The sequence below is a fragment of the Camelus dromedarius genome, chromosome 2 (genome assembly GCF_036321535.1).
Source record: "Camelus dromedarius isolate mCamDro1 chromosome 2, mCamDro1.pat, whole genome shotgun sequence".
In the NCBI taxonomy this organism is placed as follows: domain Eukaryota; kingdom Metazoa; phylum Chordata; class Mammalia; order Artiodactyla; family Camelidae; genus Camelus; species Camelus dromedarius.
This window is the reverse complement of record NC_087437.1, coordinates 18,346,768-18,363,332: the sequence shown is the minus strand read 5'-3', so window position 1 is coordinate 18,363,332 and position 16,565 is coordinate 18,346,768. Positions and strand designations below refer to the sequence as shown.

The following is a 16,565-nucleotide window of genomic DNA, read 5'->3' as shown; positions in this document are numbered from 1 at the left end:
TTTCCTATAGTTCCCCAAACACCTCACTTTATATTTGTAATTATAAATGACACGTATGTGATTTCAGGTCCTGAAAAATGTATAATCAGAAGATAAACAATCATTTGGTTAAAAGTTAGCAAATCATGGCTATCAAAAGAGTACACTCAATATATAAACTGTGAAGCAAAATAAGTAGCACTGCAGAGCATTCTTCAGTTTAGGTTCAGGCACTTTTAATAACCGAAATTTCTCTTATTTCTCCTTATATGAGATCACAAAACAATTTCCAACAGTGTGCAACCTGAGGGTGTAGGGGAAGTCATGACCACACATGGCTGGTCGGAGTGTAAAACTATATAACCTCTACTAAGGCATGTGGTAAAATTACAAATGCTCACACTCTTTGACTCAGCAATTCTGTTTTTTATAAAATGTCTTACATACAACATATTGACTACAGCACTTTTTTGAAATAAGACTGGAAACAAGCTAAATGTCTGACAACAGAAGACTGGTTAAATAAATTATTATACATCTATACAATAAAATACTGTATGCCTGTTTACAAAAAGAATGAGGAAGCTCCTTATGTACTGATATGGAATATCTTTCAAGAGGTTAAGTGGGGGGAGGCGGGTATAGCTCAGTGGTAAAGTGCATGCCTAGCATGCACAAGGTCCTGGGTTCAATCCTCAGTACCTCCACTTAAAAAAAAAAAAAAGGTTAAGTGAAAACTGCAAGATGCAAAACAGTATGGATGGTAATGCTACCATTTGTGTCCAAAAAAGGGGGGGGGGATATATACATTAGATCTGCTTATATATGTATAGATTAGCTCTAGGAGGATGCACAAAGGAGGTAATCTCCTGAGGGTACGTAAGATTTTATACTACAGAGAACATTCATTCTGGTTCTTACTTTACAGCAGTGGGAGAAGATCTGACAGATGTACTCCTGGGTGTAGCGGGACCTGCTAAGCAGCGCCATGAGGTGCGGTATCACCGTAGCATCCTGAAGTCAAAGGGAAGAAGAGCATAGCAACAAAGAACTTAGACATGGGGAGCACCTCTAATAAGTATTTTCCATGAGCTAGTAAGCCTCTTATCCTAATGACAGTAAATTAAATCTCTTCAAGGAACACAGCAACACAAAAGCAACACGGACATCAGAACTATTAGGAAAAGGACAAGGAAAGGGGTTTCAATTTTATCCTTGACAACAAAATACAAAAATATGAAATTCTCAATTTCTCTCCCATAAACAGCCTACATCCCCACAATAAAACAAAATAATTTCAGTAAGACCTGACATAAATCTATTCTGAGACCAAAATGTGACATAATTAATAAGATATATAATAATACATAATTTCTAAGGAAGAATTACTGTATTAAGATAAAACTTGATAATTTTGATTTGAGATGTTATGATAAGTATCAGTAACAGATTAACATTCATAATAACCATAGTTAGCTAGTTTCAGTCTTCACAAAACAACTTATAAAATAGCAACTTCTCACTTAATAGCCCACTCTCTGCCTACTACTGACACTTAGCAACATACATGATGATACACGAGAAGAGAGAAGAATCTACCCAGCCTGCTGCAGGGCTCTCCAAAAATGTCCTTTTTCTTAGAGTACAGAAAGAATTAAACGTTGAAAGGATATCTGGCTTGAACCACAGACAGAATAGGAGACAGCTCAAGCCCCCTGGTCAATGCTGTCACAGATCCTATAGCGATGCCTCTCAGGTATGAATGTGTATGTAAATTCTCAGGGGATTTTCTTTATGTACAGCTTCTGATTCCGTAGGTTTGGAGTAGGACCTAAGATCCTGCATTCTAACTAGCTCCCAAATGATGGCTGATGCTGGTCCACAGACCACACTTTGACAAAAGACAACAGAGGGCAAGGAAAGAAAGTTAAAAGAATACCACTGTTGGGATAAACAAGATTTGGGGTTTTCCTTAGAAAGAAAAGAAAGCCCAGGATACATAAAAGCTAAGTCAGAAAACAGAAGGCTGTTGATTGCCTACAAGTAGAATCTTTTCCCCTTGCTTGTTAGTGTAACTCTGTTATCATAAGTAGTTTAAAAACAAAATGAAAACCTCAGAAAACTTCAAAGAAAGTCAGCTACCAAATGCATAAAAGAAGAGACGAGAATGTAAAGTACACATCTATTTTACAGATGGGGAGGAGCAGGGATGACAACAGTGGTTCCACTGACAGAAGAAAGGGAAGTAGGTTGCAGCTAAGAGAGAAGAGGCAATTGAGAGGAAGATAAAAAAGCCTCTATCAGGCTCCTAAAACTACTTTTACCTCCCTCCTTTCCTCTATTGCTCTCTCATCTCTCAGTTTTCCTGTTACAACAGCCCTTACTCCATTTCTTCACATTTGACCCTTTCTGCCAATTGTGTTATATATCTGCAGTATATATCTGCAGTTTGTGACTGATTAAATGATGCAAAGAACAGTTACAAAATTTCTCCAGTCACCTATCTGATAAACAGGATTTCAAACTAGACATCCTGCCCTCTTCAACAGGACTCCACTGTCTTTAGTTTGGTGCCTGGGTTGCTGTGGCAGCCAGCCTGTACACAATCCAACTCACAAATGTCAGCTAACTATACTGAAATATTACGCCCTGTCATTATCCCACCCAACACTTTTCACGGATTCTCCACTGTCTCTGAGGCATAAAGGTATTTCATAATTTAGACATTCTCCCTGTGAAAGTCACTTAAATGTCCCCGTGTCTTAATTTTTCTTATGTAAAGAAGTTAAATTGGTGTAGATAAGAGTTCTAAAACTATGTACCATGATCCACTAGTGGGTCGTGAAATCAATTTAGAGAGAGAGGAGAAAGAAGTTACATCAGTTGGCCAGGATCAATTTCTCCCCCATTACTGGGCTGGGGGTTGGGGAGAAAGTTCTAGGGTAAACAAGACAAGTGACTGGTTTAATTTCTTTGTAAACATGACAATCAGACCTTCAGGAAAACAGATTGATATTTACTAGAAAGACAGCCTTTCTATGTAGAATGCTTTGAGGAGGATGTCCCCAATTTAGAAGTGCTTACAGTAAACCAGAGTGGTCCATGGACTAGTGGCGTCTCAATTACCGGGAAACTTGTTAGAAATGCATATTCTCAGGCCCCAACCCGCAATCACTGAATCAGAAATTCTGGACGTAGGGTCCAGGGTTCTGTGCTTAAAGAGCTCTCCAGGTAATTCTAGTGCATGTGCAAATTTGAGAATCATTGTAGTAAATAACCTATAGATTTCTGAGGTATGGCTCTCTGAAGAATGCTGCCCAAATCCCTGAGGTAAAACAGATGTTTCCTAATTTAGAACCTCCCTGCTTTGTGAGGTCACCCACAAACCTCACTTGGAGACCTTATGTAGCATTACGGGCCAGAGGAGCAAGTGTCTGGTGTCGGAAAAACTAGCTACGGAGGCACGTGGCATGTCCCCTCCCTTCTCCCTCCTTGCTTTGCCTGTGCCTCTTTACTGCTTATATTCTTGAAATACCTGGAAAACATGATTCTGGACAACATCTCTGATTCATATGTATCTGCTTTGACCTTCTAATTCTGTGTGTTAGTTCAAAGAATCACAACCAGCATTTTTTTTTAAATGGAAAAGGATAGACTAGAAATCAGAAGGCACCACATTTATGGAATGTTTTGTGAAGACTATCTCAGGATATTCCCCATCCCCACACACACAATGTGACAGTGGAAACTACTTCTTACTGTGGATTGTGGATAAGAGTGTTTGAAAAATATTGGCTTGGGTCATTTTTATTAAGAAGTCCCATGTAATCACCCCCTAATAATTCTCAAAATTTTTAAAAACCATTGAATGACTCTAAAGATCTTTGGATTCTCTCACATGTATTCTCTGATTCTAGACTGGCAGGTAAGCCTCCAACAAAGTGCTGCTCATTCACCTCTCCAGCTGAAATGAACACTGATGCCCCTGTGTTCTACTACTCTGCCCACTGCCCTGCATATCCTCTTACACAGATCTTTCCTAGAACGGCTTCCTCCCTTTCTGCTTCTTGAAATCTTAACCAGTATTCAAGACCCAGGTCAAATTCTATCTTCTCTATAAAGCCTACTTTACTGGATTTAACCTGAAGTGAGTGCATTAAATATACTGCCTTAATTTCTAATATATTAAGAAATTAAGGTGGGTCTTTATACCCACCCCCCCCAAAAAAGAACAGCTTATAAATTCCCCAAGATCTGAGACTATTTTTTACTTCTTTACAAAGCCTAGAACATTTGATATTTGCAAATTAGCAAGAACTCAAATACTTCTTGAGACTTTTCTATAACATAACACAGTTACCACAGTTATGATGCATTTTGAGATGCTAAGTAAATGAGATGTATGCTATTAGTAAAATGTAACTGATGATGCAAAAACATCTAAAACTCACTGTATACAGTAGTTCCTCTGGAGTGACGGGACTGGTAAAGATGGTGCGCAGGCATCGGAGGCAAGCTTCAATGAACTTTAGGTCCGGGGACAGTAGTCCTATTAACAGAAAATAGATTTGAGACTCAGGGTTTCATCCTGTATTTAAAACACTGCAAACTGATTCTACTTCCTACTTGTATAAAAATGGCTTCCTCACATACCTTGCAGTAAGGCAGGGATAATATGGCAATCTAGAAGAGACTTGACATTGTTTTCAGTACCCATAGCAAGACTTCCCAATACCACTGCACATTCAGTTTTCAACTCTGTGCTTGAGGTTTCTTGCTGAAGCAAGTACAATAACCTAAAAAGAAAGAACTTGATAAACAGAAGACACTTAAAAACTTAAAAGTAAACATTAGCTAAAAGAAAAAGGCTACCAATACATCCCCCATGCTGAAAATATGGTTGGAAAGCTTACAGAGGGCTAGGAAATGGGTCATATTTTTATATCAGCTGCTAATTTAATGACAGAATATCTGAGAGGGGGGAAATCTAGAAGAGATTTTCATCATTTTAAGCAAGAGAACTATCAGATTATCTTAGTCTGTCGGAAATATAAATCTGAAAGTTGTCTACAGGTGATCCCTGTGCAAACGGCAGCAGCACCATCCATGTTATCTCCATGGATATGAAGACTCCCAGTGCCAAGTGCCGCTGGATCTTAAGGACTCTGAATATCCAGCACTGTAGTTCAGAGATCACAGGCGTTTAGTCTAGAGGGAACATTCAGAGTCCTCGCGTAGCTCTTCAAGCAAGAGAAGCTCTCTTCTTTCTCCAGTTCTCCCATTTGGGGAATCAGCAGATCCTCCTACTTCTACTCCAGCTGAGCCTGTCAAACAACTGCTCCCCAAACTCTAATCATCCACCACTTATGACCATCTCCCTTATGTTCTAAGTAGAACCTTCATGCTCCCCAGAGCATATTTATATATACTGAGCACTAATCCCCTAAGAAAGGCTGCTGAGACACATGTACCCCAATGTTCACAGCAGCACTATTTACAACAGCCAAGACATGGAAACAACCCAAATGTCCATCGACAGATGACTGGATAAAGAAGTTCTGGTATATTTATACAATGGAATACTTCTCAGCCATACAAAGAATAAAACAATGCCATTTGCAGCACATGATGGACCTGGAGATCATCATTCTAAGTGAAGTAAGCCAAAAAGAAAGAAAAATGCCATTTGATATTACTTATATGTGGAATCTAAAAGAAAAAGGACACAAATGAACTTCTCTACAAAACAGAAAGAGACTCATAGACATAGAGAACAAATGTGGTTATCAGGGGCTAAAGAGGGTGGGAAAGGATAAACAGGGAATTTGAAAATTATACCTTTGGGGAGTGATGGAAATGTTAGCTATCTTGATTGTGGTGGTGATGTATACATCTATCAAAATTTATCAAATTGCTTATCTGAAATATGTGCAGTTTACTGTATAGGAACCATATCACAATAAAGGTGTTAAAAAATAAGTAAAAAAAAGAAAAGAAAGACTGCTGAGAGCTTTATAGTTACCAAGAATATATTTAACATCAATTATGATAACAAACAATGAAACCACTAATCCTACATTAAAAGATAAGAAAAAAAGAAGAGAGAGAAGAGAAAAAACCAAAACATTAAAAAATTCTGGGGGGTGTGGGGAGGGTATAGCTCAGTGGTAGAGTGAGTGCTTAGCATGCATGAGGTACTCGGGTCAATCCCCAGCACCTCTCTTTAAAACAAACAAACAAACAAAAATATATATACACACACACAATAAATATATAAAAATTAATAAATATATTAAAAGTAAATAAACTAACAAATCCTAATTACCTCCTCTATCAAAAAAAATTCTGAATGAAAAACTTAACAGCAATTGCAAATAAAACTTAGCTCTGAGTAGCAAAGACAAAAGAGAACTTATAAAACTGTCATCATCTGCCAAAAGGAAGCTTATTAGTTCATCAGAAGAAATCAAAGTTTCCACGTTCAGTTAAAAAACAGCAAATTTTAAAAATTAAAAAAGAACAGCAGTATTAAAAACCAAGATTTTTTTTTTTTAAATTCAAAAAACATTTTGGGAATCCTAAGATGTTATCAACCAATCATATAAAACCTGCCAAGGCTCTGAGGAGATACAGAAGAATCAAGCTGGTGTAGACTGTCTATCTACCCAATGATCAACCTGAACCTCTAAAAAGTATTAATACATTTGCTTCATATTCCATTCTCTGGTACTTTAATTTTTTAAAGAGATGCTTCATATACTCCAAAACATTTATTTTAAAAATTAAGAGGCTTTTCAAAAACAGGACAGACAATACAGAAAAAAGATGAATCTTATGGTTGAGAATAAGAAATATACTTGAAACTTAGTATGAACAGCAGAAAAGGGCAAGACAGCAAACTCACCTTGGAACAGCTCCTAAAACAATGAGGTTGGCTTTCTGCTTGTTGTTTCCAATTACAGCATTTTTCATGTCTCTGAATTAAGGGGAAGAGAAAAGGGTAAAGTACGTTGAGACACCACAGAAAAATAAAAGATCAATCATCCCACTTTCTCTTTATAAGGCAACATCTTGAATTGGCTCATACAGAAGTTAGTGACATAGTGAAAACATTGATGCTTTTCCACCTGGAGTACCAAAGAGAAGGGACAGAGACAGATGCTGAGTAAACCCGGGGCTGTAAAACAGGACAGCAATGAAGTGAGGAAAGTGGGAGATATCTTCAGTATTGGCAAAAGACTTCTAATATACAGAAAGTTGAGTTTTTCAAAAAAGGCCACCAATCCTTTGAATAAAAAGAAATCTAGGCCACCTTCTCACTCACAGCCCTGGAAGTGGGGAGTAAAAGCACCCAGAATGTATCTGATCCTGTTCCAGGGACCATGACTTTGTTTACTTTTTTCCTCTTTTTCTGACTTCTCTGGACTGAATACTTCTTGTGATTCCATTTTATCTCCTTTATTGTCTTAGCAGTACCTCTTCGGGTTCTGTTTTGGGTTTTTTAGTGGTTGCTTTACAATTTACAATATGCATGGTTTAACTTCAAGGGATATCATGCCATTTCCTGTATATTGTAAGAGACTTGCAAGCATATACTTTCATCTCCCCATCCATTTTTGTGCTGCTGTCATACATTTTTGAATTAGTTAGAAACAACATAATATATTGTACTACTTTTGTTTAAACAGCCAATTATCTTTTAAGGAGATTTAAAAATAAAAATATTTTATATTTCCCATATATTCACCAGTATTTTTTATTCTAGCTACACTCAGATCTTCACTTCACCAGAAGTAAAATTCTATTCCACAATAAGAGTATCTCTACCAATGACCAACTGATTCATAAACACATGGCTGTTCCCAGAGGACAGATGGAGAAAAAATAAATAGCTCAAAATAAGCCTAGTACTAGAGAATATTTAATAAAAAGAAAAACTTATGCAAATTAGTCAGTAGTACTATCTTAATATAGAACACTAGAACACCATGGGTTTTCAAAGTGGGGAAGAAGGCATCAGAGACTCTTAGGGGCATTTCAGAAGTTTATGAGGGTGTCTAGAAATTCCTGGCCATAGTTTTAAAAATAGATAGAAAGCATTTTTTACACAATTTTAAAGAAAACTGTATTTTTCAGTATTTTACCTGCCCTGTAAATAAAAGGGAAATTATGCTTTTTATTAAAAGTTATTTCATTTTGGAAAATCAGGTCAGTGGTACTCATGGTGTTTGAATCATCAATACCACACCTATATCAGCCCACACTTTCAGCTCTTGCATTCATACTTCATTAAGTTTGCTAGCACAGTCACGCCTAAGTGTCTACATACTGAAACATTTATACATTATCTTCTTTAAAATTTTACCCTTTACATTATAAGCAGGGAAGGATTATATTATTTTTGGATGTTTGTGAGGTTATATTACTGTGGATTTAATTTCAGGATAGTGCAGGAGTCAGTCATTACAAAACATTTACAAGGGGAAGCCAAGTCTGAGAGCATTAAGACCATTGTCATGGAGCCTCAAAAAGTTCTTAGCTCACCCAAATTCATTTCTTCCATATCCCAAATCTATTCCCCTAGTCACTTGACCAGCATCTCTTTTGACTTCCCCTCTTTTAGATGGCAGAGCTCTACAATACATAGGAATCATTTGCCAACCTTTAAAGTTAAAATCCTGAAAAAGTTCTCTAATTAGTAAACCATAATCTTGTAGAAAAACAGAGTAGAAAACAGAGGTGGGAAGTTACTTAAGAAAATCAACAACTAAATATTATAGTCAGACTGTGTTTCCAATATCAACCAAATTCACTGGCATTAAAAACCCTGGTAATAATAATTATAATATCCTTCTCTTTAATTACCTTCTTTGATTACTGCAGGAAAACACTGCTATGATGCAGTGATATGCTGAAAGCTGATTCTCCCTACAAGTTTTTGAATAGCATTTTCACAAGTCTTGAGACATACACTATACCTACTAGTCTTCTTCCATTAGCTCAGTGTCTGAGGGTGGTCTATTTTTGAGGGCTTTACCTCTTTTTCTGTAAACTGTCTCTCAGATCTTCCATATTGTTTATAGGGGTTATGCAGGAGGATTTTTTGTTTATGAGGACTAAGCTGAATGAAGCTTACCAAGGTTTTAACCAAGTTCTGATACATTATATAAAATGTGATACTGGAGCTTCATTTAGCAAAGCATAGCTGATGGACTGTACATCGAGGGTCCTGCCTCTTGGGGATGCCTGCTGTTTTCTTAGAGACTTAGTTCCCACTTATCAGCTTATATACCCTAACCTAGCATTTTGTCATTTACTTTCATCTTCTTCCCTTCTCTTAATGGGTCTGCCTATACTAATGCAGCACACTCATTTGTCCACTTGCTATTTACTAAGAGTCTATTTTACGCCAGGTGCCATTCTGGAGGCTCTCTCTAGTCCGGAATTCCCGACCCTAACTTTTTCCCAGATTTCTCTCCAATCTTCCTAAACTAAGCAGAAATGAGGTGTCCCCACATTACCTTATAAACCCATTTCAAGTATCAGAAACCATGTGAAAGTAAATATTTTTAGAGTCAAAAGCAAACAAAAACCCCTCCAACACCAAGTTTCCAGTTCTCCTAATAGTTTGCAAAAAGGACATGAAGGAGGCAGCAAGTAGTTACAGAGTAACTGCAAGCTAAAGAGAACATAATGTCTAAAGACAACAATTCTTGCTCTGGCTCTAACAAGTAAAATATTTCTATATTAGGTAAGGAAGAAGAGATGTTAATACCCAGCAAATGAATTCTATTCAACTATTACTATAAAGGGTTACCAGGAGATCATTTCTATGAAAAAATTAAAACTGAGAGAGACAATAATCATCACATATACCCATTTTTAGCAGATACAAGATTAGTACTGTGTAAAATTCAATTTCAGAGCCAGCCAAACAGAGCTTCTTTCAGTTGCCAGAGGGTAGCTATTCTCTCTCTCATTTCCTTATCCCCTCCCTCACAGCATTCCTGGCTAACTTTACTCATCTTTCAAGTCTGAGCTTGTATGTCAATGTCATCCTCCAGGAAGCATGCCCTGACAACTCCTAGGTCTGGATTAGGTATCCCTTCTAGCGTCCTTTATCATAGCACACTCATTACTTTTTTAGGATAGAAGTCTGTCTCCTCTTCAGAGGCAAGAAACCAGCCTGACCTGGAAATCTCAGAGAAGTTACTATCAATGGATCATAAAACATACCATATAGAAATCCGTATTTTTGTAAAATGCAAACTCACAACTATCATCCAAGATGGGAACACAACAAAACCATGCAAGATGTATATACACTGAAGTTTACAAAGCATTCCATATCCATTACTTAATCTTCACTGCAATCTTGAGTAATATTAACCCCATTTTACAGATGAGGAAACTAAGGCTCAGGTTTGGGGGTCTACTCAGTCCCACAGTAAACGACAGAGCCAGTCTCAATCCATATCTTTCATGCCAAGTGCTTCTTTCCATTACCTCCAGCATGTGAGACATTCAGAACAAACTGACTGAAAAGACAAAAGAATTCAGTAAAGGTATTTTCTTTTTCCTCCTGTTTTTCAATTTTACACTTTTATACAAAAATAAGAGCATCTCTAACTTTTAGTCAGACATCCTTTTCCCAGTAGATCAAAGGGATACAATCTCCTGTCCACAAATTTTTAATGTTGGGGGGGAAATTACCCTACTTATATACTATTGAAATTCAACAATTACTTTTTGGGCTCGGCCCTGTGCTAGGCTCTATGAAGAATACAAAAGCATCACATAATGGAAAGCCTGATCTGAAGAGTTTACAATATCCTTGGGAAGACAAAAATAACACTAACAATTAAGGCAGTGCTGTATTATAGACAGTGAGCTTACAGGGCTGACAAAAGTAGATGATAAGACAAGCTTAACAGGTTTTGAGGCAATGGTAGGAACTAAGATGAACCCTAGAAAATGGTCAGCATTTGGATAAGTGGATGAGGAAGGCAAAGGGAATAATGCTGGAAATGAATATGGCATATTTCTGGGTCAATACCAGGAGTCAGGCCTGAAAAGAAGGTTTCCTTTAAGATGGGAACATTAAGCATGAAACAAAGTTGGAAAAGTGATAGAGAGAAGATATAAACTAAAGGGGGACAGATTAAGGCAAGATCATGTTTTTATCAGAAAAAGGACATGAAGGAAGTAGTGACTAACTAAGGAAGAAAAGCTGAGTGTGGAATGGATTGGAATATAGATAATCCTAGACCCAAAAGAGGCAACTAAATGGCGGATGTCTCTCCTTTGTGGTCCCAAGTCCCTCTGTGTTTATCATTATCACAGCATTTATTAATCAAACTACGGTGGATTGCCTCTTTAGTTATCTGACTCCTCCATTAGACTTTTGGAACCCCCAGAGGAGTGACTACATTATTCCCTCTCATATACTCCCAAACTTACACAAGGCCTACCAGGCACCTGGTAGGCACTCAATAAATGTCTGTTGAAGAAATTAATCAATTCATCCAGGTATCTGGTTATATGACACTGACTAGGTGGCAGCCATAGGAATCATTTATAGAGAGGACATTTTAAGAAAGTAGTTAACAAGATGGTTTGATAGGTACAGGAAAAGTGATACGTGACACATGTTGAGTGTCAAGTCCGGATGCCTGGGCGCAGAGAATACTAGGAAGTTTGGAGAACAAATCTCTTAGCAAAACAAGGATCTATCCTGATTTTATACATACTGAATTATCTTTGAGGTAAGATAAGAATCTCCAGGTAGAAAGGCTAAAACGTAAGCCTTGGAGATATCCCACACTTTGAAGATGGGAGAAGAACCAGTATTAAGATGCTACAAAAATGCATTTGCCAGGGAACATTTTCAGCTAGAATCTTAAATTTGCCCACTAATAAATGGACTCAGGAGGCACTCACTTTTACATGAAGGCTAACTTTTCTACTTCCTTTCTTTGTTCTGAAAGAGATTAATTTTCAGTGTGATGGAGAAAAAGGTCTCAAATATGAAAACAACATGTACAGTGCCTACCACAGCATATCTAAATGCCTAAAACAGAGCATTATGATTTTTGATCAAAACCAAGATAGAAAGTAACAACACACTTTGCCATTAAAACAGTAGGAAAAGTAAAAAAAAAAAATTAATTGGAATCTAGACTTGCTGGAGAAATGTTTCAATCAGGTATGAGCACACTTTTCCTAAACAGTCAAAATAGCATAAATTGTAACTGAAAACCTAATTATCACCTAAAAATAGAAAATTATCTTTAAAATCATTGAAGGCTGGAGTCAGAAGCTAAAGATCAATTGTGTCATTTAAATTTTGAACAGTATGACTTCTCAATTACCTGAAGCAGCTCTTATTTGGAATATTGTGCGTTCATTCTTGGCCTACTTGGTGTGAAGCAGCCAAAAACTACAGTGGACACTGAAAACTACAATCTGAATATAAAGTTTGATCTACTTAGGAAAACTCACTTTTCATAAGATGTTCATAAAATAAGGAGAAAATACACATTTGTGGGTAGCTATAATAAGGCAAATGGTAAATACCTTAAAAAATTATTTGGACTTGGAAAATTACAAACATACTCACTGTTCTGTTCCTGTAATAATAATTATTATGATGCTCTTTATGAAGAATGTAACATCCAATCATCCAAGCACAACAGCTTTCTAATATTTAGCACAGTTAAGGAATGAGATTATTTGTATTCCAATCAAAGTCACCATTACCATATGTGAATTTCCAATTTTAAAAGAATTAGATAATGATGATTTATTATTCAAACTAAAGTTATTTTTAACATAAGGCCTTGATTCAGGAGGCACTTGAGAAATTTATAGTGAACTTCAAGTCAGCTTAGCATTTATTGTGCACCTACTATATGTATATATTGAACAAAACTGAGAAGTGGCAGTAATTTAGTTCACTCTTACAATTACCCTGTGGTATAGATTTTTGAAATGTAGGTAGTGTCAGATACAGTTTCAATCTGTATAACACCAGTTCAGAAACTAGGAGTTGTTGTACTTGTCTTTGTTTTATCAATATATGATTATAAATCACCCTATATTCTCTGAAAATGAAAAGTACAATATAATAATTGCACTAATAAATGCCAAAATATTTTATAGTATATTGATGAATATTATTAATATAATCATTCCAAAGAACATCAAAAATGTGTTAGAACATTATGAATCTGTAAGCATACAGTTAAGTGGTTTATAAATATGAAAAGATATATACAGATATGCTAATATATACAAATATACACGAATATCAGCTAATCTTGACGTTCAAAGTTAGTATCACATACACATATAAACAGCTTATCTATCTGCATACGAAACTATGTCAATTTGATCTAATAATTTCTGGAGGATCTTGTTACCCTTTTAACCAGACTGAACTGTCTCAGAATATGAAGTTTTAAACAAGTAAGACTCAGAATCACTCCATTTTATTTGGTATTACGGTCATCTTCATTTATGTTTACCTGTAACGCTTTCAAAAATGACTGACAAGATATTTCTTTTGAATTATCCTAAAACTTCTACTTTAGGCTAAAATTTCCAAAAGCCAAAGGCTTCATCTTTTGGGAGCTCATGCAAGAAAATGGAAAGTGTCTCTATTCTACTGAACCCAGAAGTACATAATTTCCTGGAACCAGAAAATCAAGTACCAAAATCATTACCAAAATGAACTTATTTCATCAGTACATTAAAATACTTCAGAAGACACTTTTAAATATGGATACCTGTTGAAAACCACACAATTCTACAGTAGCCACAAATGCTTGCCTGAGTTTACCAGAGAGACCCAATCTAGTTTTCTACTTTGATTCTACTTTGTAACTACAAAGCCAGACACATTTGCTTATATCATCTTTTGCCTTTCAACACAGGGAATATCATCTTAGGGCCACAAAGGGATATCTGTTGACTTTTTTCATGGAGAATCACTAATATAAAAACCAGATTCAGGTGCATTAATTTAGGTACATTAAAAAAAAGCAGTGTTTAACCAACTCTGACTCAAGGTCTCCAAAAACATTTCGATAGCTAATTCTTCATCAAATAACAGATTTAACATGGCTGAGCTAATATCAGAGTAAATTCACCAAAAATATCCTGTAATTACTCTTTAAAAGTCATACATAGATCTCCACACTAGAGGAAGCTCAAAATTTGCAATACAGCAGTTTATCTGATATAGCTACTCTCTGTTGTAGTTGCAAATGCTGTAGTTTATGACCTACACGATTGACCTCCCTGTTCTCTCTGTTCATATCTTACTCCATACCTAATGATCTTCTACTCAGTTATGCATTTGACATTTGCTTTTCAGGACCTGATTCTGTTTTCAAACCTTTAACACATTAGGACCATTCAAATTTATGCTAAATATTGTACCATTAACAAAAAGTTGTCCCTAGGATAACTTCTCATTCTTCAACATTTAAAACTAACCAGTTCTGATGTTTAATAATATCTTTCAACAAAGGCATACTCACTGACTAGGTAAAATGGTCCTTTATAACATGAGTTATCAACAAAGAAGTTCCCTATATTTATGGGTATGGTTACGGCTCTAACTCAGCTGAGTAGATTAGTTGTGGGCCAGGATGAAAAGTCATTATTCATCTTCAATTTCTTTGATTTTGTTTTTCCTGCTAGTGTATTATGTTTTGTATGTTCACAATCTTTATTGAGACAAACCAGACTTAATATTGCTAGAAAAATGACAGAACTCTGGTTGTAATGTAGCTAAAATTAGTCATCAATTCTTTCATGTCTTTTCAATTGGATATTTTCAATTCAAAGCTGATTACTATAGCCACTGTCCTTCCCTTCCCTAAAGCTGGAAGACTACCTTTGGTTGCCTACGCTCTGCGGCCACCTCCTTCTACCTACTTATTTTGGTCCAGTAATGGTCTCTGTATGACTGATTCAACGGTGGCTGTGCAATATGCATTAAAAGAATTAGTCAATTCTCTTTTCCTAAACATTATTTTGGTTCCCCCCTTTCCTCTATTAATATTGTAATATTCTAGTATTAGACAAGGTTACTTAAAAATAAATAAAATGTTAAAGGTATAATTCACTTTTCATTCTCTTGACTATATACAATTAATTTTTAGACAGTAACAAAGTTCAAGAAAGAATTAAGTCAGAAAAAATAACTATTTCTGAGGTAAAGAAAGATTTATCAAATCATACTACAAACACCTCTATAAGACCCTAAGTGAAAAGATTTTGGGTAATCTGTCCCTTTCAAACTATAAATAGATTTTAGTCTTATAAGTAGCAATCACTTTCACTGGAATGCGTTTGTGTTATCACTTGCATTCTCTTGTCTGAATTAAGAATTCTAGCTCCTCCCTCTCTTCTCCTTCAGTTTGAATTGTTTTCTCTGACATTTCTTATTTGAGTTTTCCTTTCTCTTCTCTGAAAAGAATCATTTTATTTTTGAAGTTGTTTTAAATTAGGGCCAATAATGAATAAACACCTAAATGCTGATTTGTGGGTATCCACAACATACCAGCACTGAATTTTATATTTCTGACTTAATTCTTAATAACTTGGCAAGATGGGCTGTGTTATCTCCCTTTACAGATAATGAAGTTGAGAGTCAAGGAAATTAAGCAACTTGCCCAAAGACTCTACTAGGAAAGGACTAAATTAGGAAATACCAGAACCAGGAATTCAATCTACCGTTGTCCAACTCAAAAGCCCATACTCTTTCCACTCCACTATCTATCTTTCCACACAAACCTTTCTTATCTTCTTAGCTTACAGCTAAGTGTCTGACACTTGATAATTCTTTAAGAGGCACTAAAGCTATCAAACTATACCTTAGCCGGTTTTTAAGAATACACTCTTTCCAGTGTTTTTATGCCTCATTTGATATTTTATCACCTTTCAGGAAGTTACTGTGTTCTTTGGTAAATGAGAAATTTCTAAAAGTGATGATTAACACTTGAATTAGCTACTCATATGAGATATGACTCAAGATAAGTCTTTCATGTGGAATCCCTGATTGAGAACTTTAGCTTTTCTCCTAAACAACCATAGAAGCAGTAATAATGAAAATAATTACAGCATCATTATCTTCTATCATTTATTGAACACTTAATAAGCCTGACATTTTCAACTGAACTATTTATTGAGGGATCTTAAGTGATATCTAGGATTATCAATATACAAAGGTGTCTGGCTTTGTGTGGGGGAATGTCTGCTTGCCTAAGAAAGCATATTAAATTAAACCTATCCCTTCAACTAATTTGTGTGCCTAGGTACAACCCAAACTGATTGATTTTACGGGTGGATTTAATACCACTTTCCCTGGTATTAATCAAACTAGACTTAAAGGGCTGATTAAATCATTACAAAGTCCCGGAGTTAAGGGACAAAGGCAAAGTCAACATGAGAAAATAAGAAATATCTACTATTTCTGTGAACTGAGAAGATGTGAAGAGAAGGTGTCAAGTAACCCAGGGGAGGGGGGCGGTTTCCATCCAGCTCCTCACCTTCCCTTCTAGCTAAATTTGAATAGT

At 36.1% G+C, this 16,565-nt stretch overlaps 1 protein-coding gene across 5 annotated transcripts in view; it reads right to left on the bottom strand.

The window, feature by feature from the left end:
* ARMC8 (armadillo repeat containing 8) overlaps positions 1-16,565 on the bottom strand; it is a 95,146-nt gene that overhangs the window by 56,607 nt on the left and 21,974 nt on the right. For all 5 annotated transcript variants that reach the window (XM_010976768.3, XM_031441759.2, XM_064491486.1 and 2 more), the window contains 4 exons: positions 6,884-6,955; positions 4,633-4,775; positions 4,431-4,528; positions 901-993 (listed from right to left, as the gene is read on the bottom strand). In XM_010976768.3, coding sequence (XP_010975070.1) covers positions 901-993; positions 4,431-4,528; positions 4,633-4,775; positions 6,884-6,955 — 406 coding nt within the window. The remainder of the gene's footprint in view (positions 1-900; positions 994-4,430; positions 4,529-4,632; positions 4,776-6,883; positions 6,956-16,565) is intronic.